This window comes from Sminthopsis crassicaudata, chromosome 2, assembly GCF_048593235.1.
Source record: "Sminthopsis crassicaudata isolate SCR6 chromosome 2, ASM4859323v1, whole genome shotgun sequence".
NCBI lineage: Eukaryota > Metazoa > Chordata > Mammalia > Dasyuromorphia > Dasyuridae > Sminthopsis > Sminthopsis crassicaudata.
In genome coordinates, this window is record NC_133618.1 from 94,262,335 (window position 1) to 94,289,575 (window position 27,241).

A 27,241-nucleotide genomic window follows, 5' to 3' on the forward strand; every position below is an offset into this window, starting at 1 on the left:
CTCAGAAGCTAATATAAAAATGTGTGGTAACTTTGGTTTCTGATTCTTATTTAGCTATAGTCTTACTTGATCCCTTCAGCTCCTTTTTTTTTAGACTTAACCTGTGATTATTTCTACAAACTCTGTTGAGACCTATCTCCCAGGATAGCCAATATAAGTAGTGAAAAATGTCTTGCAGACATTCTTAACTTGTGTGTGTGTGTGTGTGTGTGTGTGTGTGTGTGTGTGTGTGTATCTGTGTGATGGGCCCTCCGTGCCCTGATGAACCCTATAAACCTCCTTCTCAGAACAAGGTTTTTAAAAACATAAAAGCACATAACAAAGAGTACAAAAGAAAACAATTATGTTAAAATTCAATTTTTAATTCAAAATTCAGTTCAAAATTGATAATTGGTAATAGATTCAAGAATTTCTAATTTTAGAAAATCCTAAAACACAAAGAGATTTTATGATTTGCATGACATCACATAACTACTATGTATTAGAGGTACTGCTTAACATGACCAGATCTTTCTGACTTCAAGTTTTCTATGTATCATGTCATACTGCTTTAAACAAAGAAAGGGAAAAAAATAAATGTTTATTGAACTAAATTAGTTCTTCCTCCCTGATCTTATATTCTGACAGCCTTCAGCATCCTTTGTAAACTACAGTGGATTAATCAATAATCATTAAACATTTAGTACTTATTATATACTAGGCACTATGCTAAGTGCTAGATCTTCCATAGATTGACATCTCACAAGATTTATTCACTGCATTAACCTCCAACAAATATTTTAGCTGCCAGGAAGGATTGTGAGTTTGAGGAGTCAAAATCTGGACTCAATATGGAGTTAAGCCATTTGGAAGATTTGTTTTGCTTGAGTGCATCTTAGTTACAAGAAATTTGTTTTTCTTCTTTTTTTCTTCCCCTTACCCCCGCATAGGATAGAGAGGGAGAATGGGAAAGAAAGAAAATATATTTATATTAATTCAAAAAATAGAGAAGTAAATATTTCTACATATTTGAAACATTGCAAACAGTTTCAGTTGAGATCACTATATTGTTACTTTTACTTTAAAAAAAAATAGACTTTCCATGAAAAGGGAGTAATCTCTAAATTTAAAGCACATTGATAAAAATAAAGTGACAAAAATGTGGAGTTTTCCCCTTTCTTTTCTCAGCTTAGTTGTTTATGATAGTAGTTAATTTAAGATTACTTGCAGACTCATTAGGAATAACCCAGAACAAGAATTATAATTGACATTTGAGGAAATTGAAGGAATTAGAAAAACCAGTAGTTAATTGTAAGAATTGAATGAACAATACTGACTCCATCTTGTATCTCAATTCTGGAGCTAGCTTAGTTTCTCTTCAATTATGAGCTAGTCCAATTACTGTCTTGTGAAAAAAAATTATTTAATAGTGGAAATTGGGAGAAAATTTTATTATAGTATTTGAACCTAGCCCTGCATGACTGGAAAACTGGACCATCTCCTCCTGCTGCTTTGAGATTTTAAATAAGGACCCATGTATATGCTGTTCAAAAACTAAGTTACATTCAAAGAGTGATACAAGGAGTTTTCTTACAATTGTAGATCCTTCAAGCAACCCAAATATCTTATCTGAAAACTGTTTCCGTATTGATCAATTAGTTATTATTTCCATGTTCCTTTGATTGTTTACAGGCCCTTAAGGGAGAATGGGACACTTCTTTTTCTGAATTTAGGGAATTACATCTGTTAATTCTCCTTCCCAATTTGAAAAGTCCTAATTTTTATTACAATTACAAATAATATTAGCTCTTATTGTATTGTTTCCTAATTAATTGGTCTTATTTGATCATTTGTTTGTAATGTATAAAAGTCAGTTTTTCCTTCTGTTTGGAATCTAGGCTTAAGCTAAGGAGATCTGGTCCCTTTTTGTTGATCAATTAGTATGCGTCACTTAAAAAATCAGAAATTAGAAGATTGAACCTTTTTTCCTTAGTAATTTTATCTTTACTCTATTATATATTTAATCTATAAAGTAGGTGACCCAGTCATCATATCTATTTTACTGATAAAGACTGAACATCTAAGAGATTTAAAGACTTGCCTGTAGAAGCAATTAGTATCAGATCAGGATTTGAATTCAGGTCCAGTACATCATTCCTACATTGTCCTACCTCTACATTCAATGAAGAGTTTTGGAGACTACAAAAGTGGATCCTGATTTATGCATTGTGAATCAAAACGTTTGAAGAACCTGACTTAGCAGTCTCATCTCTTCAAAATTTGATCCATATGAGCACTGAGCTGTGAAGATTCAATTGGTAGGGAAAATATTTACATTGCACACGACCTAAATTGCACAACGTTCAGTGAAACTTTTTTTTACCCTATTATATAAGACAGTTTATTCAATATATATTTTATTAACCTACAGATTGATTATATGAATCTTGATTTTCAGTATTTCTTAGCAAAGCAGTTAAAAAAAAAGAGCTCCTCTGTTTGATATTTCAGCTTCTAAGATTGCATGTTAACTGAAGTATCTGTCAGCCTTTACAGTTTGACAGTTATGACTGAAGGGACTCTTTATTAATCAAACATTACTTTTAACCACTCAGCCTAATCCCAGACAGTTAAGGAAACTTAAAAATTCAAAATGAGAAACAAGAATAAGGAGAGGAGTTGCTTGGTAAGAGTATTAAAGCATACTGGAACAAGTCCAGGTTAGGAAAAGATAAATCAGAATTCTTTAGCATTTAGGTTTAGGCTTCATTCATATTCACTTTGAAAATTAAATGGTAAAGCCTAATTTTATCTCAAGGAAAAACATTCCTTGGCTTCAAAATTATATCCTCGACAGCTTGGATTCATGCCTACTTTTAGTGGCATTTAAAACCCTTTACAATTTGGCTCCGACCTCTTTCTAGAATGAATTAACAGGATTCTACCTCATACACTGTGTTTCTGCTAGATTGGTTACTGGTCTTCAGGCTCAATATTCTATCTCTTGCCTCCGTGCCTTCACACAAACTGTCCTCATACCTAGAATTCATGCCCTGTTAACCTTTGCTCTTGGGATCTCAAGCTCCATTCTTCATTACATATAAAATGTAGGTAGTCTGAAAGACCAAGCCTTAAGGAACTATTCCTCCTGGCAATTTTGTCCATAATTTTGCAACCTTAACCGAGTTTATTGAGCCAAAATATCTGTGCAGAACAGTTTCATGAACTGCTCATAAAAGAAGAATTTGGTTATTATGGAATAAGGGCAATAGTGAGAGAAAGGGTACTGGGGAGAAAGAAAGAAAAAAAAATTAGAAAGTGATGGAGGGAGAAAGCTGAATATGAAAAAAGCTAAAAAAGCTAAAATAAAAAGTCTAGGGGAAACTCGGGTCATGACAGTGAAAAATTGGACAGTATATGATATATAGTTGAAATTAACTCTGAAATTTTAGCTGAAGGTATTGATCCTTATTAAAAATGAAAACAAATTGCTTGCTTTTGCTTTCTTTCTCATTTTTCCTTTTCTGATGTGATTTTTGTGTGGTATGATAAATGTAGAAATATAAATAGAAGAATTGCACATGTTTAACATATATTGGATTACTTGCTGTCTAAGGGAGAGAGTGGGGGCAAGGGAGGGAGAAGAAAATTTGGAACACAAGGTTTTACAAAGGTGAATGTTGATAATTATCTATTCATATATTTTGAAAATAAAAAAGGTTCTTTTTAAGTCTTAAGAAAATAAATAGAAGTAAATATGCTTCAAAAATATAAACAACCTGAGAGGAGTCAATCTTTGAGGTGTTATTAGATATCTCTACAGAAGAATATAAGATGAGAGAGAAAGTAAATGGTATGTGACATCTGATATAGGGATATGGAAGGGGGTGGAAATGCCACAAAGTTGAGGCTTTGAATGATTGAAGGCAGCCTAGCATAATGAAAAGAGCACAGGATTTGGTAGCAGAAAACTGAGGTTTAAATCTTATCTCTCTGTTACTTACTAGGTGTATGACCTTGAGCATTTCACTTAATCTCTCTAGGTCTCAGTTCCCTCATCTGTAAAATGAAGGGATTGAACTAAATGATCTCTATAGTCATTTCCAGCTCTAAATACTCTAAAATAAATTCTATCTGGCAGAGCCAAAACTTTCATTCTCTGAAAGCTCTCTCTAATGTGATCTTTCTTTATTGGGTATATACCTTTATGTCTGTGATTGCTTCAAATACTCATGTGCCCTCACAGAAGAATTAAGTTCCACTTTTAGTTTTATGTGTTTTGAAAGCTATAAATGATCAAACTCTTTAGATGATCAGAGGCCAGAGAGGATAGATGAAATGTTAAAGTGTTAAGTAGAAAAGTTTTGATTTGAACTCAGGTTCCCTGACTCTAAATCTGCATCCTTTCCAACATAATTATTGCCTCCTCTTTTCTTACACTGGGGAAAAATTAATAGTACATACATTAGAAAATCAATGCTTCCTATAAGCTCCAATTTGTTCATAGATGGTGACCCCTGGCAAAAGGACAAATTTTGGCATAGATTTAAAGAAGCTAAAAAATACATAAGATTATAGGAAAAATAGGAAACATTTAAGGTTTTTCCATGTGCCAGGTAGTATATTAAGCAACACACAAACAAACATATGCATATGTACATAAAAGCCCTCTATTAGTATATATTTATATGTGTATATACATATGTAAGTATCTCATCCTCTACTCCTCTTTCTATAGGTACAGTTGTCTTATCAAGACTGCCACTATTTTAGGAAAATATATCATTTGACTATCACATGAGTCAACTTATCCTAGTCGTTGCCCAGATGAGAAATCATTTTCCTGGCCACCACTTCCCTATATGTAAATGTATGTGGTATTTGTAAATATATGCATATGTGTGTGTATATATATGTATATATACAAATATATATATATACACATACATGTAGATATAAACACACAAGTGTATATGTATATATATATATATATTTATATACATAAATAAAAACACCTATCTTTATATATTTATGTAGATAGGTGTGCATATATATGAATATATATATATATATACCCACTTATACATATCTGTGGATGTATATATATATATGAATAATGGTGAGGGAAGGGAATTTTCCTGAATATGTATATATGTGTGAATACACACACATTCCCACATATACATATAGGGGAATAAAGGTCATTATTCATCCGGAGAGTCACAAAGATGATAAACTGATACATGGGTAGTCAATTCACATCTTAAAAAAAGAAAAAAAGAAACAATGGCCATATTGATAGGACAATTGTTTCCACAGCAAGAGATTGCTGTAGCTCTATGTGATGACAAAGCAGTTAACAAATTGATCCAGGGAGATGACTGTATGGGATGGGGAAAATAATCTCAACTAGGGCTAGCTATGTTGAGCTCTGCTAAGTTTACACTCACTCATTATTTGAGTAACTCCAAGACGGGCTGGGCAACAAAAATGTGCCACTTTCCTTTTCTCCTTTTTAATTCTCCTTTTCACAGAATAAGTTATTTTGGCCCTGGAAGGCAGGTGGTGGAAAAACTTGACACCATCTTGATTTTCTTTACCATTGCTGTTCAACTGTCTACCTATCTTGGATGAGATGGGATTGATAACTTTAGTCCTTCTGGTGACACAGAGGGACACACAGCTTTATCATCTGCCTTGTCTCTATTCCTTTTGTCTTCTGGCAGTTCTATCTGATATATTTATGTAAGGTAGGAACTACTGGGCCTTGTCATTCATTCTATTGTTGAACCTTTAACATTTCTTTCTAGCTGCCCTAAAATGAATTTTCTTCTATCTTCCCCAATACAAGTATGAGAACCTGAAGTAGGGACTGTGTCATATTTCCTCATGTTTAGCAGATTGCCTGGCACATAATAGTACTTAATGAATACTTTTTCTTTCTCCCTCCCTTCTTTCTTTCCTTTCTTCTCTCTCTCTCTCTCTCTCTCTCTCTCTCTCTCTCTCTCTCTCTCTCTCTCTCTCTCTCTGAATGGCTCTCTTCTCTCTCTCTCTCTCTCTCTCTCTCTGGCTCTCTTTCTGTGTTTCTCTCTGACTCTCTGTGTCTCTGTCTCTGTCTGTCTGTCTTTATGTCTGTCTCTGTGTCTGAATCCTTATTTCTGTCTAGGTCTCTCAGAAGAAAAAACTCAGAGCAGAAAACAGGTCAATTCCTGATTTCTTACTTAGGCACTGCCATTTCATCCTTATCATTAATGTTTGTACTGGAAATTTCTTCCTAAAAAAAATAATAAAAAAAGTCATAGGGGCTTTTTCATCAACCCAAAAAAGAAATTTAGGTACTCATTTATATCTGATGTTATTGAAAAATCATTACACAAGAGCTGTGTGATTAAGCTCTATTCTCAAGCTTGTGTGTTTATCACTAGTATTTTGTTCACTGCTTCCAGATTATGATTTGTGTGTGCGCATCCCGATGCCTTTGTGCATACTCATTTCAGAGACACATGTCTCTGTCCTTTTTTTCTTTCCTAAAAGCTATCCATTTTTAAGGTCTTTTACCATCCTGGCTATAGTTAATTGAGAAGCTACAGATAAAGTTAGGAATTATAAAACCCAGATTTTAGACCTCTCTCTGCCATTTACTAATCAGGTGAACCCAGAAAAATATAATTACAACCCTTTGAATCTTAGTTAAATTATTCAAATATGGGAGAAAAACATTTGCTCTTTGCTTTGTTCAGTTGTTTAATTGTGTCTGACTCTTTATAACCTCAATTGGAGTTTTTTTGGGCCAGATTTTTGAAATGACTTCCCATTTCCTTCTACATATTTTACATATGAGGAAACTGAAGTAAACATGGTTAAGTGAGTTATGAAAGTCAAAGAGCTCTTAGTGTTTGAGGTCAGATTTGAATTTTTCTAACTCTAAGCCCAGTATTCTATTTACTGGATCACCTTGTTGTTCCAGTCAATTTGTTGTCTCCATTTGTTTTACCAAATTGAAAGATTTGGTATGAGAGAAAAATGCATCATGTATATGATATTATTATGAAAATTATAGAATTTATAGACTGAATTTTTAATGCATTTCATTAATTAGCATGACATTGCTGGTTTGCTGATCTGACAGAGTCCTACGCAAATCAATTTTGATATATCCACGAGTCTTCTTATTTCTCAATCCATTCTTGATAAAAATGAGGTTAGTTCACTCCTTTACCATAATAGGACCGTTTTTAATATTATACTAAGTGAATAACAAATATTGTGCTCTTTCACCAGTAGATAAGGTGTTTTGAATTGTTTTTTCAGTAGCAAAGATGAAATCCCAGTTTTTTTTCTTATTCTTAGTATCCTTAAAGGGTTTGAAATTCCAAGTATTTTCCAACCTATAAATATGATTTCTAATGTTCATCCTAATTAAACTGTAATTTCACAGATAAGGAAACTGAGATCTTGAGATGGTAGTGGAGTCACACAAGCTGGTGATTAATATAGGATTTGAACCATAGGTTCTGATTTTAGATTTTTTCATTTTCTAGAACTACTCATACTGGCCAAAACCAACTCTTTTGATATACATATACTGGAGACACCTTTGTGGGTAAATAGTGTCATTGTCTATGAATCTTTAGCATGCTTTTAATTCATTTTAAATAATAAATTAAAGAATATGGAATAATGTAAAAAACAAATTATACAAAGAAAGTCCAATGCTCTTCCCTAATTCCTCAAACATACATGTACTATACTTAAAAATTATAAAATACCTCCAAATTGGTATTGATCTGCAAAAAATAATTAATATTTACTTTATTCAAATATGAATATAACTTTGTGTTGATTTGTTGAGGTAAATAAAATATCCATTTAATCCCTTTAATAAAGTGAACCTATTTATAGGAGGTTAAGTGAAATGAATCATGGGTAATTTCTTCCTGTCTTGAATCCTGTTGTATTCCAGGCAGCTGTCAGTCGCAAATCATGATCACAAGGCACCGGATAGAGATGCCTCAGGAGGATAGCAGGGGCAGAATGATACAACTTACCTGTCATGGCTTGCTGGTCATCCACCATTAACTTTAAACTTTTCCCTCTTCGAACCACACGTACTGTGTGCCACTCATTATCATTGAGGTTATTGCCAGCAAAAAGGGTCTCGGGACCTTTGCCTGTAGAATATGCCAAACAGTCATTATGGAAACTCTAAATCAGTTAACAAATGAACCTCACAGAAAGAGAGAGGTGGAGAGAGAGAGAGATAGAGAGAGAGAGAGAGACAGAGAAAGAGAGAAAAAGAGAGAGACTCGCTGGACCAATGTTAAAACATGTTTAGAACCATAGCAAGCAAGAAAAATGTTGAGTTAACTTACATTTCAACATATAGGTATAACCATTTAAGTACCTTTGGCATTAGGTTTTGATCTAAAATAAAGTAGGAAATCAAGTTGTCATAAATAGGCACAATTCAATGTTATTTAATTTGAATCTAAAGGTTTCCATATCTATACATAGATTTTTCAATGTTCAGTTATAACATATTTAATAAAAAATATAGTTACTGGTTCATACTTTTCTTTCAGATTTTAACTTCTAATTTTCATCAGGGGACTGGAATTGGATTGTTCAGATTTTATCCTATCCATTAGAAAGTTTAAAATAACTTATTGAGAATTGTCTCTTATTGAACTTATTTTTCCTTTAATGTTCATCAATTAGGGTTTCTTGTATTATTTTTTCCATACACTATACTACTTTTGTCTCTGAAACTAAATGAAAAGCCATCCTGAAATTAATATTTTCTATTTCTTCTAAATCTACATATTTTCTTTGTGTAAGAGTACTGAGGGAGAACTGGGATAGCCACAAACTTTATATTCAGTGAGGAGAGGGGAAAAAAACCTGACATTTGTAAAAGTAGGGAAAAAGAAATGGAGGTTTAATAAAATGATCTTCAAGAATTGCAGAAAGACAAGTTTCCCTGGTTACTGGGAAAATGAAAGAAGCTAAAAAACATAATTGGGTTAGAAAGCTGTTCAAACTGTAAGTCTAGGGAGAAATTAAATGGAATTTTGGTAAATACTCTTGTAATGGTGAAAGCAAACTGTCAATGTTATGGAGAAATGATAACCAAAGAGTGAAGAATTTGGAATTTCTACACTGGGAAGTCTATAAGGCATAGGGAATTGTCAGGTACACAGAATTTAAGTACTTGTTCATAGTCATTTAACTAATAAGTTTAAGAGGTGGGATATGAACTCATGACTTCTGACTCTTATCAACTATTCCACTCTATCTCTATAAGTTTATAATTGGAATGTACGAAATATTGAAATGGTATTAAAGAAACATTAAATATTTAGCCCAATTCTTCCAAATTAAGGGACAAAGTTGCAATTATCCATTAGAAAGTGACCAGTCTTTGCAGCCTATTAATCATAAGCTAAAACATTTTTACTGTTGTTTTGAATTTAGGTTCTCTTCTAATTAATTCCAAAAGGATTTTGTAAATTTCTCAAATTTTATGACTCATAAAAATGGTTCAAGAAATACATCTATTGGGTTTCAATAGGCAAATATATTGATAAGATTAAGAGTAGGATAAGTTGTCTTTGAATGACCTATTATGCATGTAGTATTGTAGAAAGAGGGATGGACATGGAATCAATGGACCTGGCTTCCATTTCCATCTGAGACTTTACCTCAGTTTTCTCATCTGCAGAATGCAAAGTTGAAATAGATGATTTCTCAAATTACTTGTATCTCTAAATCTATATTATGAGCTTTAACATCATTAAGACCTAATAGAAGCATAAGGCACTTGCCAAAGACAAGGAAACTGGGAAAGAGAACATATAATAGAAGGAAGAGAAGATGTAGCAATAAAAGAAAAGAGAGATTCTGTGGTAAAGGAGTCAGACATCAATAGTTATTGCTTCAAGTTCTATAGATTTCCTGATCCTAGCTTAGATGGCTCCATTACATTTGATTTTGAAGCTGCTATTTTTAGAATAGCAAATAGTTCTACTTTTTTTTCAGTATGTACTTCTGTTGTTAGTGACCTACTAATGAATCTTTGGCTACATGAATGATATAGGTTAGACCTTCAGGGGTAGAATTGCTGTTTATGCCCACAGTGCATCAAATAAGCTACCTAGCTTATGTAGGATATGTCTCCTCTGATTAAAAAATTAATAAATACAGTAGCATAAATATATATAGTGACTGATAGTTCAATAAAAACACTTTCATAAACCATATTTTGAGAGACTGACTACTACTCAACTAGAGGGAGCCACTAAGCAAAGGAGAAATTAAAATGTTATCAGACCAAGTCCCGAATATTGGCTGTTAGATCAAAAGAAATCTTTTCTCTTTCAACAATGTAAAAATTTTTTTTTTTACAACTTTCCAGCTTATCAGTAGCAACAGGGGTCATTTTCCACTTTGGCATATGAAATAAAACACTAGGTTTTTACAGTGGAGAAAATGTTCCGAAATATCTACTTCTGAAATAATTTTTCATACTTCTCACTATTTTTGCTTATTTGTCAAGTAACAAATATATTAAGGCTAGTATATTATAACCATGTTAATGCAACCTTGTTGATTTTTCAGTAAAGTCATAAAGTCTTATCTGTGACACTCACAACATTTTCTGCAATTACAGAATTACAAATGCTCATTTCATTTAAAAAAAATTGTGGGTTGACCAGATTCTCTTCTTCTCTTATTAAGCATTCCTGAAGAGATTTATTTGATAAGCAAACGTCAATGGATAGAGTCAAGAAGTTGCATTGGACTTAATAATCTCTAAGGTTCCTTTCCATTTAAAAGTTTGGATCTAAGACAAGATGCAACAGTTCACATTTATGTTTTCTAAAACTAGATCTGCCATTAACTGTCAACAAGTCACTTCAATCAAAAAGATCAGTTGTCTAAAATGATAGGGTATTTACTTAATGATCTCCAAGGTCCTTTCTAGGCTAAATGTTTATTCCAGTTAGTGAAAAAAAAAGTTTGTTGAATTAAATTGCTATGGCAGGGGAATGGTGAAAGGTCCACTATTGTTTAAGTTAACCTGGACTGAATGCTAGATAATTTGTAGAAGTGAATATCTATAATTATTAAGGAAAGATGACCTACCTCTTAAAATTTTCTCTTATCAGATTGTGAGTTCCCTGAGGACAGGTACCATTTTCTTCCTCTTTTTGTATTTTCAGGACATAGCACTGTTCTTGATGCACATTAGCCACTTAATAAATTACTACTTATTGATTGACTTACTCTCTTTATATTTGCCATTTGAAATTTCAAATTTTAGTTTCCCCTTATCATCTTTAGCAACATCTTTCTATCTCCATTGGGTCTTTTTGGAATATCTCAACATATTTTCATTTATTATTTTAAATATTCTACAACATTCATAGGAAGTTATATAATACATTGTCTCTCCACTACTTTGAAACACAGAGGTCATCCTGATGTCTCATCTATTTAGAGTTGTAAATAACCTTAGAGATAGTTAGTCCAATCTCCTAGTTTTTAGATGAGGAAACTGAGAGATGAGACTAACTGACTTGCCTAGACTAATAGAACAATTCTTTTGTCCTAGTTTAATTTAATTGACCCATGGAAAGTCACATAAACTCAGTCTCATTTTCCTATTTTTTCTTTCAGGGATTTGGATTAGATTAGCAATTCTCAAACTTTTTGGTTTCTGGGAAGCCCCATGGGTATCAGGACTGGATTTTGAAAACTGCTTGTATTAAATCATTTTGATTTCTTTTGAATTCTAAAATTCTATGTTTAAGAAAAGTTCTAGGACTATTGGTACACTATTTTAATAATGACTAGCTCATGGCAGAGATACCTGGAGAAATGATTAATAATAATAACAAAACCTAATAATTATATAGCGCTTACTATGTTTCAGGTACATTGCTAAGAGTTTTACAAATACTATCTTACTTAATCTTCATAGAAACCCTGAGAGGTAGGTGCTATTATTAGCCACGTTTTAGATGATAAAATCGAGGCTAACAAAGCTTATGTGACTTGCCTAGAGTCATACAGCTAGTTGACATCTGAGACTAGATTTGATCTCCAACTCTGGACCTGACCCTCTATCCAGTGTATTACCTAGCTCCACTAAGGACACTAAAATGACATTCTATTAATGTTTTGCTAGCTATTTGTGTTTTTATTTATCTATATGTGACTGTCTTAGGGAAATAGGGAAAGGGGACTAGTTAGAAGCAGCAACAGTATATATAAGAAGGTAAAGTTTACCTTTGGGTAGGGAGTTTAGAAACAATTTTAATAACAATGAATAAAACACCCTGACATATTTCACATGAACCTCGAAATATAATATAGCGCAGGATTATTGTTCTGGTTTTTGTTGTTTGGACCAGATCTCTGATTTCATTAGTGTAGGGAACTTTCAATCAGGCAATACCGTTACCTTTGTGATACCAGTGTGTTCTGATTTATAGTAAGAGTTGTCTGGAACACTCAGAGGTTAATGACACAGCCAGCACATATTAGAGGCAAGATTGAACCCATGTTTTCCAACATAGCATAGTGGATTAAATGCTATGATAACTTAAGACATCTATCATCTAATAAGTGATGATGAATATTTAAATTGAAATTTTCCTACCTATAAATCCAGCGATATCTATTATAACACTGAAATGCTATCATCTTCTCCAGGTAGGGTGAATCCATAGTACTGGTGCTCATAGTATCAGAATTAGAGGTTTAAATGAGTAAAATAGGCAGTGGATAACTATTGAAGTATTGGGGTGAGGAGACAAAGACATTGAATTGACTTTCCATTTGCTTCTCCAACTCATTTTACAAATGAGGAAACTGAGGCAAATAGGGTTAAGTGACTTGCTAGGGTCACACAGCTAGTGTCTGAAGCTAAAATTGAACTTGGGGTAATGAGTCTTCCTCATCCCAGGTCTGGTACTCGATCCATCACACTATAAACCTTGCTCTTTAAGTAGATGAACTTCAGTTTTGTATTATGAAATAAGACAAGGTAAAGATTCTATTTGAGTGCCCTATCCACCATTAACCACAGATTTATGGATAGAAGGAATCTTATGGGTAACCTAGCTCAATCTATAGATGAATAAATTGATACCCAGATAATTGAAATGACTTTATCAAAATTATACATGTAGCAAATATAGCAGAGCGAGGATTTGAAACCTATAGTGAGTGACTGTTTACATTTAACACTATTTCCTTCTAAAAGTATGAAAGTTTTAATTCTATTTTTTTTTCAGCTGAATTAATCTATTGAACTAGATTCACTACAAACTACACTACAACAGTATATTTTGTGGAATAAACTTTTCTTACCAAAGGAGAGGGCTGATGAGAAAAGGAGGCAGGAGAAAGTCTCCATCTCAATTTTCCTTTCATATAAAACTTGCCCAATTATTAAATCCTACACTTCTTCCTGCCATTTTAATCCTCTTTAATGTGAGAAGGTCATGCAGAGAAATGGCATTTGTAACCTTGTATTTTGTTTCTCTATCCTAAGAATTCAAACGATGCATTTCTGGGATAAATTAAAAAAAATGTTTAATTTACCTGTTTTTGGTTATAGGCCATAGATGTTTTCCTACAATTATTGGATTTTCATTCTTCAAAGTACAGTTTTATGTTTGCCTCTTTGTATAAAGCTAATTGCCTGATAGGTCATTGGAACTTGGCAAAGTGTATTGGTTATAAATTTTGCTTATGACCCTGCCAAGGGAAAACTAAAAAATTGGAATCCAGAATCTGCCTTAGGGAAGGCTTTTAATACTCTTCACCTTTCAGTTACAGAAATAAAATGATTCTGCTGCTCAAAGCCAATTAAGATGAGATAGCTGACAAGCTGTCAGCTTTGATGGAATTTATCAGTCAATAATCCAAATGTAGAATCCAGGCAAGAATTTTCCAGGCTCAGGTATTTTGTCAAATCTGTTTTGTCTGGACAAGGATGGGAGAACAATTCTGGGATTAAAACCAACTACTGGCCACTGAGACTACCCTCCAAAATAATGAAAACCACTACCACAAACCTTTAAATTCTGAAGCAGAAAGGAAAAAGAATTATTAATCGAGGAATTTGTGTGTATGTATTTACCTGGAAACTAAAAACAGTCTTATGCTTCATATTATACTATACAAGGAGATATAGATATAGATACACATATATATATACATACATACATATATACACATATTATATAAGAATACTTGGACTTTAAATATCTAAGTTATAATATATTAAGATCATTATATCATATAAGGACATACCATTTATAAACATTATATATGTATGTATATAATACACATATAAATATATATGTGGATATATATCCTCATGTTATCAAACATAACTAATAAAACTTATAATGCTTAGCTATATATAGATATAATAATTAGAGATATCTATATATAGATATCTATTATATATACACAAAAAGACTATAAATAAACACTAAAAGCTATTTCTCCATTCACATTTTTAAAATATAGTTGGCAAAATTGTCACTGACCAAAAAAAATCACATCATAGGAGTTGGACCTATAAGCAGCCTTAAATCATTTAGGGTAATCACATCATTTAGTAAATTTTACAGGGGTTTGAGATTTTTTAGGAGAGGGAAGAGAGTGACTTGCCTAAGACAGAGAGTAGCACAGCAAATTTTCAACCAAAGTCCTCTGATTCCAAATCCAGAGTTTTTTCCTTCTATGCTATACTTCTTGACAACCATAGATAGACTAAGAACCAAACAATGTGGTCATCTTTTTCACTTATGCAGTTTTATTTTACTTTGTATTATAAGCATCACATTCAGTATTTTTGTATATCAGCTATTCTATTGTGTTGAAAGGCCATTCAGGATAATATCAAATCCAATTGATCTCAGTATCTTTTTCAGATTTTTAACAAATGGTTGCAGAACTGAGCTGAAATGGTGAAACTTACCCACCTTTGCTTCATGTGAATAAAAAAATTATTGGTTATGTTTTGTTAAATTGATCAATTTTTTGAAGACCTGGTCCAGGTTGCCTTAACTGCAAGTGACCAAAGCATTGGGTAAAGTGTCTAAAAGTGTCTAAAACATAGAATTTTAGTACTAAAAGGACTCATAGTGATCACCTAGGCCTACATAATATTAACCTAGTTAATTGAACATATGAATAAATGAAGGCTTTTAAGGTTAAGGCAACTTACCCAATTCACAAAAAAAAAAAAATTGAGCTTAGTGCTTTAGTGGTTACATTATTTTTTCCTTTTTTATGGCTTTCCTTGCAAGCTTTCATACAGAATAGTCAGAATCCTAAAATATGTACATGATACGGAAGGACAGTGTCATAGAGCACTAGAGTCAGTAAATCCCAAGGCCAGTTTTGCCACTAATAGTTTATGTGACCCTGGACAAGGTGATTATTCTTCTTTAAAACTATTAGATTTGACTAGGAACTTGTCTTAAATTTTGATAACAAATGTTAGATCTTCTTGGTGTGCATGTGTACACATGCATACATGTGTATATATGTGAATGTAGGGTAGGAATGTTTTGAAGGGAAGCAAATAACTATAGCAGCATTTTCAAGTAATGGAAAACTGCATCTACTGGGGTGATTTCAAGGACAAAAGAGCTCTTGGTTGGGAGCTGAGATGCAAGAAGAAGCTAGTGACAGGCAGTGCCATTGTGACTATGATGAGACATGCGATGACAAGGGGAAACCGGAGCAAGAGGTACCACTGTTTGATGCCTGAGTCATCTCTTCTGGCGGGAGCACTTCCTACCTGTCAATGATAGGAGGATGGTTTCTGGTAGGATGGATTGCCTCTTTGTTTTAATTCTTCCTTCCTCCCTCTGCAATATTTCTTTGTCATTTCCTACCTGACTTTTTTGTAAAATTCCTCATTTTTTAAAATATCAGAATAAATGGAACAAGTAAGTAGAGGAATCATAATTATGACTTGGGTTTTATAATCCATCTTTTATCTTCTCCTTTTTCCCTCTCAATGTATGGCACTTTGCCGAGTAAGATTATTTTATTTACATTTTCCAAATAAGCTAAAGAGATTTAATTGCAAATTAAATCTAGAATTAGAGTGACATATAAATAGCATTTTCAATGTTGTCTTTTATGCTTTTCAAACATTACCACAGCTCACTGTTTGTGTTTGCATACATCTTAAATTTCTCTTATGAATTCAGCAACCAGAAATGGTGGCAGGCAGGTCAGACAGGGCTGGCGGCAAAATTCCCCATTTATCCATGTAACAAACACAGCTGGGTCACCTTCCCCATGCTGTTTATACTTAATGGAACAGCCCCTGAGGGTAAAAGTGATGTGATTGTGAAGTCTTTTAACCTCTCCAGCTGGCCAAGCAAGGTGTCAATCCTAACCTGGGGTTTAGTGATGTAAAGTCCTTATTGACAAGGAAATTTAACCAACTGTAAAAGAACAAGTCACCAGAAGCAGTCTTTCCTCTTTCCTTGTCCCAATTCTCATCCAACTGATCCCCAGCCTGGATGAAATTCAATATTTAAGAACTGTCCTAAATGTCAACATCAGAGCATGGTTGACTTTTCTCTTTTAGCAAATAGAATAGAGGTTCTTAACCTGGGAATCTATGAATTTAAAACAAGATAAATAAATATATTTAAATGAAAGTAGTTTTCTTTGGAAATAATATGAAATTAAATATCATTATTGGATTATTCTGAAAGGGGGTCCCTAATTTTTACTAGACTACCATGATATAGAAAAAATAGTTAAGAACCCATGAAATGGAGAAATATATAGTGCTAATGAGGTATTCTGCTTCCTATATATATTTAATATTTGGTTATACATATTATATTTGGTTAAACATAAAATATGAGCATTTATATCCAAAATTATTAACAAATTGTGTAAATCCTGTATACTATTCACTTAGTAATAAATGATACCGATGGTACTGTTATATTTTTTCTTCATTTCTTCTCCAATCTAGTTAAAGAGGCTGTCTCATTTTTCCTTATATATTAATCCATATCTTCTCTCTCTGTCTTTATTAAGACTATTCCCCAAATTTGAAACACATCCCTCCTTACCCTTCTCTTCTGAGTGTACCTAGTTTTCTTCATGACTCAGCTAACACACAGCCTTCCTATATGAGGCTGAAACTGCTATAGCCTTACCATAAAATGTCTCATGTTTAATGTGTATATGTCACATATATATATATATATATATATATATATATTTGTTCACTGATGGATTATGTGAATTTTATTTAAATATTATGCTATTATCTAAACACCTAAAAGTTTTTTGCTTTTACTTCCAAGTCATATTATAAACTTAGGAACAGTTTTTTTTTTTTTTTTTTTTTTTTTTATCATTTACAACCTTCCAGCACCTTGGTGCCTTTCACACAATAGGTGTTCATTTAATTTTATTGATTTGATTCCATAGATTTTTTGTGTGTGGGTTGTGTATTAGGGGAAAATGTTTCTTAGTATTTAAGAAGATCTAGGCAGTAGCTGAAAAACATTCTATTTTTCTTGATGATTTTTTAATAACAGACTTCATTCAGCTAAGCAAAAACTACAAGAATTATCATTTCATAGATTTCAAATTCAGCAATGTGAACATTGGCATATGAAATAAATTATCTTAGGTTCTTGGGGAAAGGCCATCAGATTCATTTTCATATTAATATGTATTTAATTAACTAGTGGCTCAAGACTTTAATTTAAGTTTAAAACAATTGTTGCATACCTGTCATTTTGTTGGTGGAAAACTCTCTTGACAGATTCAGATGAACAACGCTGTAATTTATACTTGTATTGTGCTGCCTTGAGCGTACAAGGGTTGAGACTTGCCATATTTATAGAGCTAGTATGTGTCAGAAGAATGACTTGAATACAGTTCTTGACTCTGAAGTCAGCCTGCTAATATGACAAACTACCTAAGGTAGTAAATGCCCTTGCATTTATTAGATGTTTAATAGGTTTTAATTAGATGGATTTATAGAAATATCCCATGAGAACTTTTTTTCTCTCTCTGTCAGTTTTAATTCTATTTTTTCCTCTTAAAATCTGTCAAAAAGTCTTCTTTTGTAAATGTGCTCATGCATGTGTGTGGGTATGTCCAAAATGTATGATGACATCAGGAATTTAGATGTGACAAGTTAGAATTCAGAATGATATAAATCACTTCTAATTAAATAGTTTGTAGGTAAACTTTTTTAAATGATATAGAAACAATTTGCTATATATTATTCTGAAACCCATTTTTGCCTCAATGGCTTTGATATTGATTGTGCCGATTTATGCCACATCAAGATAAATATTTCAGCAATAAATGTTTACCAACATGAAAAAATAACATTTAAAGATATTGTGCCCTTTCTGAACACCATATTTACGTCATTGTTAACATAAAATAAAAATATATATTGCTAAGAGAAAGTTTTAAAATATACTTCTTTTCCAATCTATCTTTCATAAGTTTAAATAGATTTCAAAAGGTCTAATTTCAATGAAAGGAAATATTTGGACTGTGACTTTATTTTTTACTAACTTTATACTCTTACAGTACAATTTTCTTTTTATAATAATTTTGTTGACAATCTGTTAAACTCCTTTGTTACAATTTGTAAGAATTTTGTACAATTTTATTTCTAGTCTTTTGTTTTTTGCTTTATACTCTCATTTAGCACATATGTCAGATATGAAAAGTCATATACTAGATGTTTAATGTTTTCTTAGGTTGTTCTTTTAAGTTGAAAACATAATGGTTATAAAGAGATGAAAAAATAGAGGACTATAAAAGTACCAGAAAAATACTTGTCTCAAGATATTTATGCATAACTCCAAAACATCATTGGGTAAGACAAAAAATATAGCTGGCTGTGGCATGTTCTTAAAGGTTATTTACTTTGGTGTTGTATGAACAGAGCAGGGAGACTCATATTGAACAATGTAAAGATCAGATGTTTTTATAACCTTAAACACACTATTTCTTCTTTCAGGCAATGGTTGTTTGGATTTTAGGATTATTGTAGGAATACTATTAGATTAGCTCAGCATTAAAAGTCTTCATGTAGGTATGTACAATGCATGTAATTAGGTAACTTTATCACCAACTCCTACATACTGGACATGTCAAACTTAAAAAATTATGTGTTAATTAATATTTCACATTTTAAGGTAGACATAAAGATGCATAAAAAGATAAAGAAAATATATTCTACTTTCTTCTAAATAGAGGAATTATTTGAGTAAATTGATCTCTTGCTTCTTTCCTAATATTTCTTAAAAGTTCTTACAATAGGTTTTCTTAATAATCAGCAAAAACCTTATATGATACTTGGACTCTCAATTGAGTACCTGAGACAAAGACCTAGAGGAATGAATTATATCATATTATTTAATATCATTCTTTGTACTAACTATGATATCAACTAGATTACTTTCTAAGTAATTTAATCAGGTGAATTCTGAGGCTTGACAATGAATATAATTCTTTTCATTCTTCATTATTTGATCATGGCAGACTCTACATATGTATTTTAAAAGGTCTAGTCTAAAGAAGATATCAGATTTAGTTATCTGATTTAAAATATGAAAATTAGTATTTATCAGCTAAACTCTGCAAAAATATCAATACACATTAAAATAGACAATTTTTTGATTTGTTTCTTAAAAATAACCTCATCTAATCTATTAATGCTGCCTCTAAAATTATCTCATATAATTTATTTATTATTATATATTTATTGTATAATTTTATATATGCTATATAATATTTATACTTAGCCATTGCTTTGGACCCTATGTTTTGTTGCCTAATAATTATTATCTCTCCATTTGAAAAACTCTTCTGTTACTCTTTTGCCTAAAATTGTCTTTGACTCAAGGTCCTCTGAAACCAATGACTCAATTTACTCCCTAGGAAGCACTTAGAAACAGGTGGTCACCCAGCTGTAGCAGTGACTATGCAACAATTAAACCATGTGCCAAATCAGTTTGATTTGTGGAGGAGACAGAAAGTTGGAGTGTCCTAGATGTTGATTTAACTAATAGGTAAAAAGGAAAAGTAATGTCTGCATGCCTGTTTTCTATCAGTCTTCTTATATAGAAATTATATCAGCTCTCATTCAGCTCTTTAGGTTTTTAGAGCATTTATTAGAACAACACCTGCCCAAAGGCTACAACAGACTTTCAGAGGTACCTGCACATTCAAGGTCACTTTTATTTGGAACATTTCCCAAAATCTTGGGATAATGTTCATATGGTCCCTTCAGAGACCACTGAGAAATCTGTCTTACATTTGAATTTATGGACAGATTGTTTATACAAATCTCATCTTTTGGTTTTTGTTGACTCTAAAGTCAATAACTTCTTCATGTCATCTATACATATTAATAAATACAGTTATTTAATATATTATGGATATACACACATATATGCATACATATGTGTATCTATACACACACAGAGAGATATATATGAGAAAGAGACTTGAGACAGAGAGACAGGGACAGAGAGACAGAGACAGAGTGAGAATCCAAGATAAGTGAGAAAGATAAGGACAGTAAAAGTTAAAAATAGCTAATAAGTATCTAGCACCCTACAGTATTATGCAATAAGTGTCAAGAGATACAGAGGAAAGTCTAAGCACAATGAGAGGGACCACTTTGGAGGATTTAATGGAACATATGGACTAGAATTCCTTAGGACAGACAAGTATAGTTAGATTGTGAACTGCATTGATGGATGAAGTATTCATGCATATAGATTGATCCATCCAAGTATCAAGTAAATACCAGATTAAATTTAAGCTAGCATTAACCATTTAGTGTGCTTCAAATATGGGAATCCATGTAGTAAATGGCCATTTTTACAAAAGGGTATACTGCAATAGAAATAAAAATTTCATGACATAGTTTCAGAATTACACTGATGTATCCAGTTTCAGTTGCTCAGGAGGAAAGTATACTCTGGGTTTCTATTTATTTCTTCTGATATTAATAAAAATATAAAACAATGACTTTATCTAAATGTAGAATTGGCTACACTATCGTGAGAAATTAATTCAAGTAGTTAATCTGAAAAAAAAATTTAATCAGTGTCAAGATTGAATAGATATGTTTACACATACACACATACATGCATATGCAAAGACATAAATAACTCAAATATATATGTATTATTCAGAAAATACCCATACATATATGTATGCATGTGTATATATTATTATTTGCCTCCACCTGATTCCAAAGCAGATTTCAAATAGCAAATGCTTGCAAATAGACACCACTGAATAAGAATGAAACTATCACAAATATAAACAAATATTTTGAGTTACAAAAGAAAAAAACATTTAATCCAGTATCTATACCATTTTTAGCATCTTTCTAGATTTGGGGTTTTTGTCCTCTGTCTAGGAAAAACTCTTAACCCATTTTGTTCTACTTTAGATGGCATTATTTTATATTTCCAAAAGAAATGCTTTTTAAGCATGCTTGTTTAAAATTGAATCAATATTATCTTAGTGACTCAAATGACTAATTTCTTATTTTCTGTTGGTCTGTCTTAATTATATTACTTCACTACCTGCTTTATCCAGAATACTCTCATATTTATGAATATAATTTCTACATTTGTTGATCATATGATATGATTTTGTTTGTAGTTTCAGAGACTACATGTATCCTCAGTTATTCTTTTTGAATTTATCTACTTAAAGAAAATATCTAAGAATTTGTAGTCATATTGTTAATGATGTGCCTGTTCATTTATGAATCTCTAAAGAGATTTTAAATGTCTTAATAAGGTACTAAAGAAATACAAATGAGTGTCAAAATTAATTTCAATAGTAGTATGAGAGTATGAGAGTGATAAAATGAATAGAGAGCTATCCTCAGAGTCAGAAAGCCCTGGGTTCCTCTTTTAATTGGCCCTGGTTAAGTTAACTAACTTTTTAATACCCCAGGCAACTTTTTTCTGAATATTAGAAATTGGGTGACAACATGAATTTGGTAGAGTTCCTCATATTAATGAAATTATATGTGTGGTTTAAAAGTGCACTATGTAGTCTTGCAAATCTCTCTGTGGACTGAATTACATCAGGAAAAGTTTGTGATTCCATAAAAACAAACCAAATTAGGAGACAGAAATCTGAAAAGAAAACCCAGTATTGTGAGGGGGAGGAGGGAAAGATGAGACAAAGAAAGAGAATCATCTTCCACACAATGAGCTAGGTTTGGTATTCCTTAGTTTGCTTTTCAAATGACAAAGACCATTATTTTGCCATTTTTCTTCTACATCAGTACTGCACCAAAGTTAATAATGGTGGAGGTCGAATCAATGGGAATCAGTTTTCAATGGAAATCTCCCTATCTCCCTCCACGTACCCCTTCTTGTTGCTTTCTTTTCATTTAAAATGTAATGTTCAATATAAATCTAGAAAATAACTAAAGGGACCATGTAAATTAGCCAGTTGATGTGCTGAAGGATATTTTCATCATGTTCAACAATTTTGAGATTTAGCTATTATTAATTAAACATATTACTTCTAACTGAAGTTTAAGAAAGCAGAGTTAAATCTGGAATATTTGAAGTACAGAATATTTTATTTCAAAAATGCAATTTTTAATTTTCCAAGTATTCTAGGCTGACAGAAGCACTTGAGACTTATTAGAAGGAACTAGTTTCAATTTATAGATAAGAATAATTTCTAATTAACATAACAATTGTATAAATCTGTCTTGGGAACATACTTGAAAAGTTTTTGCTCTTAAGCAATTTAAAAATTCCCCCTGTAACTTTGTTTACACAATTAATTTACTTAACAATCCTTTTCTTCATAGATAGCTACATAATTTAGCTTGGACCTGTCTGACAGATTAAAATTCTGAATTAGTAAAGACTGAATTAATGAGATTTTATTATAATAAGAAATAAAAGGTCTAAAGTTCTAGTAGTAAGCTGAGTGAATGGATTTATCTAGCAGTATGATAGAGAGAAAACTCAATGTACTTTTCTATCATGTGTCAAGGCTCATCAGGACCATGAACTTGCAAAATGTTAATCCTATTATTTCTCTAACATATTCACTGCAAAATTATTCCCCACCTTAATTTTGAGAGCATTAACATTTTAGAACAATGCAAATATCTTCCAGCTTCTGAGTTAGGGCTTCAGAATATATTGGCAGTTTTCAATAAACTTAGAAGTAATAACATTATTAAGAGCAATGTTTCCTTTTCTAAGAAAAGAAGCATCTCTCTTCTTCCTGCTGATATTATCCTTAATGAAAATCTTCAAGGTACTTTTCACAAAAAATAAATTATTCATTTCTAAGCAATGATCATTGAAGCTAAAGATTTCTGAGGACTTTGACCTTTTATACCACCATTCAGCTTTTCCTCCTCCATCATTTTACACAAAGACAATGTCTTCTTCAGGACAAAATAACAAGCTAACTGGAAAGTTAGTCAGAAGAGAATAGTTGCCCCATTCTTTTGTGTGCCTCTCTTGTTCTTCCTCCCAAACTTTTTATGATTCTATCTACCAATGTTCCCTTTCCTTATTCTTCATCCAACTCTTTCAATGAGTGAACAAAAACCTCCTATTTAATATGATCTATGTTTATTTGTAATTTTATAATAATTCAGTTGTAGTTATGGGTTATGGTGAGATCGTAGGTATGACTATCCTAGTGGGTGAATCATGGAACTAAGGAGGTTAATTAAAATAGGTAAGAGAACACTTAGCAAAATATCTGTGACACTTTGATGTTTCTGTTCATGTAATAATGTGAACTTTAGTAAATAAATAAAATGGCCTAAATTTCTTTTTACCTTGTAATTAATGCATATATTTGTGTGCCTTTAAATTAAACCAGCAAGACTTTCACTAATTTCTTTTTATAATAAAAAATATTTAAAAGTCACACTTTTGATGCACTCACAGGGCCTTCCTTTATTTAGTTCTCAGTACTTAATTTTATATGTCTGATTCATTTATCTGGAGCATACCAATCTTTTGGTTACTTTTTTCAATATATTTCTATTCCTTTGCTAACCTTCAGGCAACAATTTAAGTTTCTTTTGGAGGTTATTTATTTTCCCTCTTATTTTAGACATTTTTGGCTGAGGACATTGGTTTTATTTTCTGTTTCCATTCCTTCATGCAGTTTCTTTTTCATCTACTCATTTCCTTAGGTGATACATTCTACATTCCCCTCTCTTCAGTAGCTTTACCAAACATTCCAGACTTCCTTTCCTCTCTCAACGCATATTTCAATAAAAATTAGGACCATTTGCCAAGAGTTGCCTTATATTATTCCTTCATTCTCATCTCTCGTTATTCAGATATTTTCCTTCACTATCTCCTATATATCTATATATCTTTCTACATGCTTAAGTGATCCCTTCCCATCCAATCTTCTGTAGCAGATAATTTCCTCTATCCTTATACTCTATCATTATTTTTCTATATCTTCCTCTCTCCTGACTGTTTGCTTGCTACCTGCCCAAATTCCATGTTTTCCCCATCCTTAAGATATCTTTCATCTATATGGTTTTCAAAACCTATCCATCTATCTTTGCTAACTATCTACCTATCTACCATTTTCTTTTTCATGGCTAATCCCCTCAAGAAGGACATCTACATTGGTACCTCCATTTCCTTTATATTTACTCTCTTTTAAACTCTGTGTAGTCTAGTCCCTGTCTACATCATCCAATTAAAACTAAGATGTTAAAAGTTACTATCAACTTCTTAAGTGTCAAATATTATCTTCACTTAATCCTCAATCTTCTTGACCATTCTAGAGCTTTTGACACTGTTGATCACTCTCCTATTCTTGATATTATTCTCTTCTCTCTAAGTTTTCTTCCTACTTTTCTGATAACTTCTCAATCTCCTTTTGCTGGATCTTTATGAAGGGTCATCCCTCCTAACTGTGGATATCCCACAGGGTTTTGTCTTGGGCTCTCTTCTCTTCTCCTTTTATTTTATTTCACTTGCTGATCTCATCAGCTCCAACAATTTTCATGATCATCTCTATATGCATAATTCTTATATCAGTTTTTTCAAATCCTAATCTCTCTCTCCTAACCTCTTAACTCTCATCTCCAAATGTCAATCAAATATTTTGAACTAGAAGTCCCATAGTAGCTTTAATACAGCATATCCAAAACTTAAATCACTACTTTCTCTCTAAATCATAACATTTCACAACATTTTCCCTATGCACTTCCTTCTTTCTTCTGCCACTGTCATGATCCTGGAAGACACTATTATTTTATGACTATTACAATAACTGGTCTTCCTGTTTCGTATCTTTCTCTACTTCAGTTTACCCCCATTCATTGGACTGTCCGTGGTGTTCTCATTCTCAGTAAATGCTAATATATTTTCATTACTTCCAGGATCAAATTAAAAGCTCCTGCTTAACTTTTAAAACCTTTATAACCTTGCACCTTTTTAACCCTCCTTTCAATATTCTGTGATTCTCTCCTTGCTGTTCTTGACACATGACACTTCATTTTCCAACTTTGCACTTTCATGGTTTCATGCTTCTGGCATAAATGTTCCCTCCCTTCACTTCTGTCTTTTGGCTTCCTTAACTTACTTGAAATCTTAGCTAAAATCCTACCACATCCAAGAAGCCTTTCCTAGCCTCTTTTATTGTTAATGCTTTCTCTTTGGGACCATATTAAATTTATCTATATATCTTATTTGTACAAGGTTGTTCGAATGTTACTACCTTCAGGGTAGGAACTGTTTTTTCTTTTCTTTTTATCCACAGTGCTTAGTTAAATGCCTAACACCTAGTAGTAAGGTACATAATACCTGATAAACTAATAAGTTGATGGAAAAAATATTGATCAAGATGAAGCTAATATTATGTGAGGTGTACAGAAGGCAAATAGAGAGATGTTCATTTTAGAGGCTAGTTCTTGGTCATTAGAATCATACTAGAATATTTTGTTTGTTTCATGTAAAGAAGTATTATTTTCCCTTGTGTCTTCTTAAGCAGCCTGCTGACAATGCAGTAAGAGGGAAGAAATCTAATATAGTTCAAATGCTACTGGTTGACATTTCTCATCTTTTTATTATTTTCCCATTTATATTAAGATAAGAAAACGGGGTAATAACTGATATCCAGGCTATCTTTTTATCTGGTAATAAAATGACAGTACATAGATTTTATTATCCACTTGAACAATCCATCAAAGTACATTTTCCAATAGCATAATACAGTTTTCTTTACTACATTTTTAAAAAAATTAGAGAAGTTTAGTATTCAGAGATTATGACTCTTTCCATGTTTGGGAACTGAGTAATATTATGAGCTGTTGAAATATACTATTTTATCCTTTGTCCATGAAATTATTCATGGTCTTAATTTTAATAGAACATTAGCTTTCTGCAATAGCATAACCATTTGTTAAACTGCTAAAGTTTGGCTACTTTAAAAAGTACCTTCCAATTATTTTTTTGAGTTAGACAAACTATATTTGAGGAAATTTGAAATAGTCAGAATTGGTCTTGATGGTGAAAGAAAACATTAGACATGTTTATATTTGTGTATATACAAACACGTGCAGGATTGTGCTGCAGACAGTAAACTGCCTCTTGAGAGCAGATTGTTAAATTTTCTGTTTAAGCATTTATATCTCAGAAATTTACAAACTCTAAGATCAGGGTTTGGTTTATTTCTTTAGATTCATAGAAGTGATAAGAAAATGTTACCAAAGCAGATTGAATTTAAATGAATTGTGTCTGCCTTTTTTTTTTTTTTGTGTGTGTGTGTGTGTGTGTGTGTGTGTGTGTGTGTGTGTGTGTGTGTGTGTGTGTGAAAGAGAGAGAGAGAGAGAGAGAGAGAGAGAGAGAGAGAGAGAGAGAGAGAGAGAGAGAGAGAGAGAGAGAGAGAGAGAGAGAGAGAGAGAGGAAAGAGGAGAGAGACAGAGAGAGAGCTGGTTGTTAAACATTTAACATATCATTCCTCCGTGTATTTCTAAGTGTATGTATATTTATATTAATATGTTTAAAAATTCTATGAAAGCTGAATAAATTTTGGCAAATAAGAAAAAAGGTAGAAATAGAAAAAATAAGGTTACAGAGAAGTAATATAAGGACAGAAGACACAGAATATTTTAACATGAAAAATGAGAAAGGAAATTAGTTAGAAAAAGAAAGAAGACATGAGGGTAATAGGA

The 27,241-nt window shown here is 32.2% G+C and overlaps 1 protein-coding gene across 32 annotated transcripts in view; it reads right to left on the reverse strand.

The window, feature by feature from the left end:
• The window catches only part of NRXN1 (neurexin 1), a 1,346,328-nt gene that overhangs the window by 699,017 nt on the left and 620,070 nt on the right, over window positions 1–27,241 (reverse strand). For all 32 annotated transcript variants that reach the window (XM_074286813.1, XM_074286834.1, XM_074286827.1 and 29 more), the window contains one exon: window positions 8,028–8,150. In XM_074286813.1, the coding sequence (XP_074142914.1) occupies window positions 8,028–8,150 (123 nt within the window). The remainder of the gene's footprint in view (window positions 1–8,027; window positions 8,151–27,241) is intronic.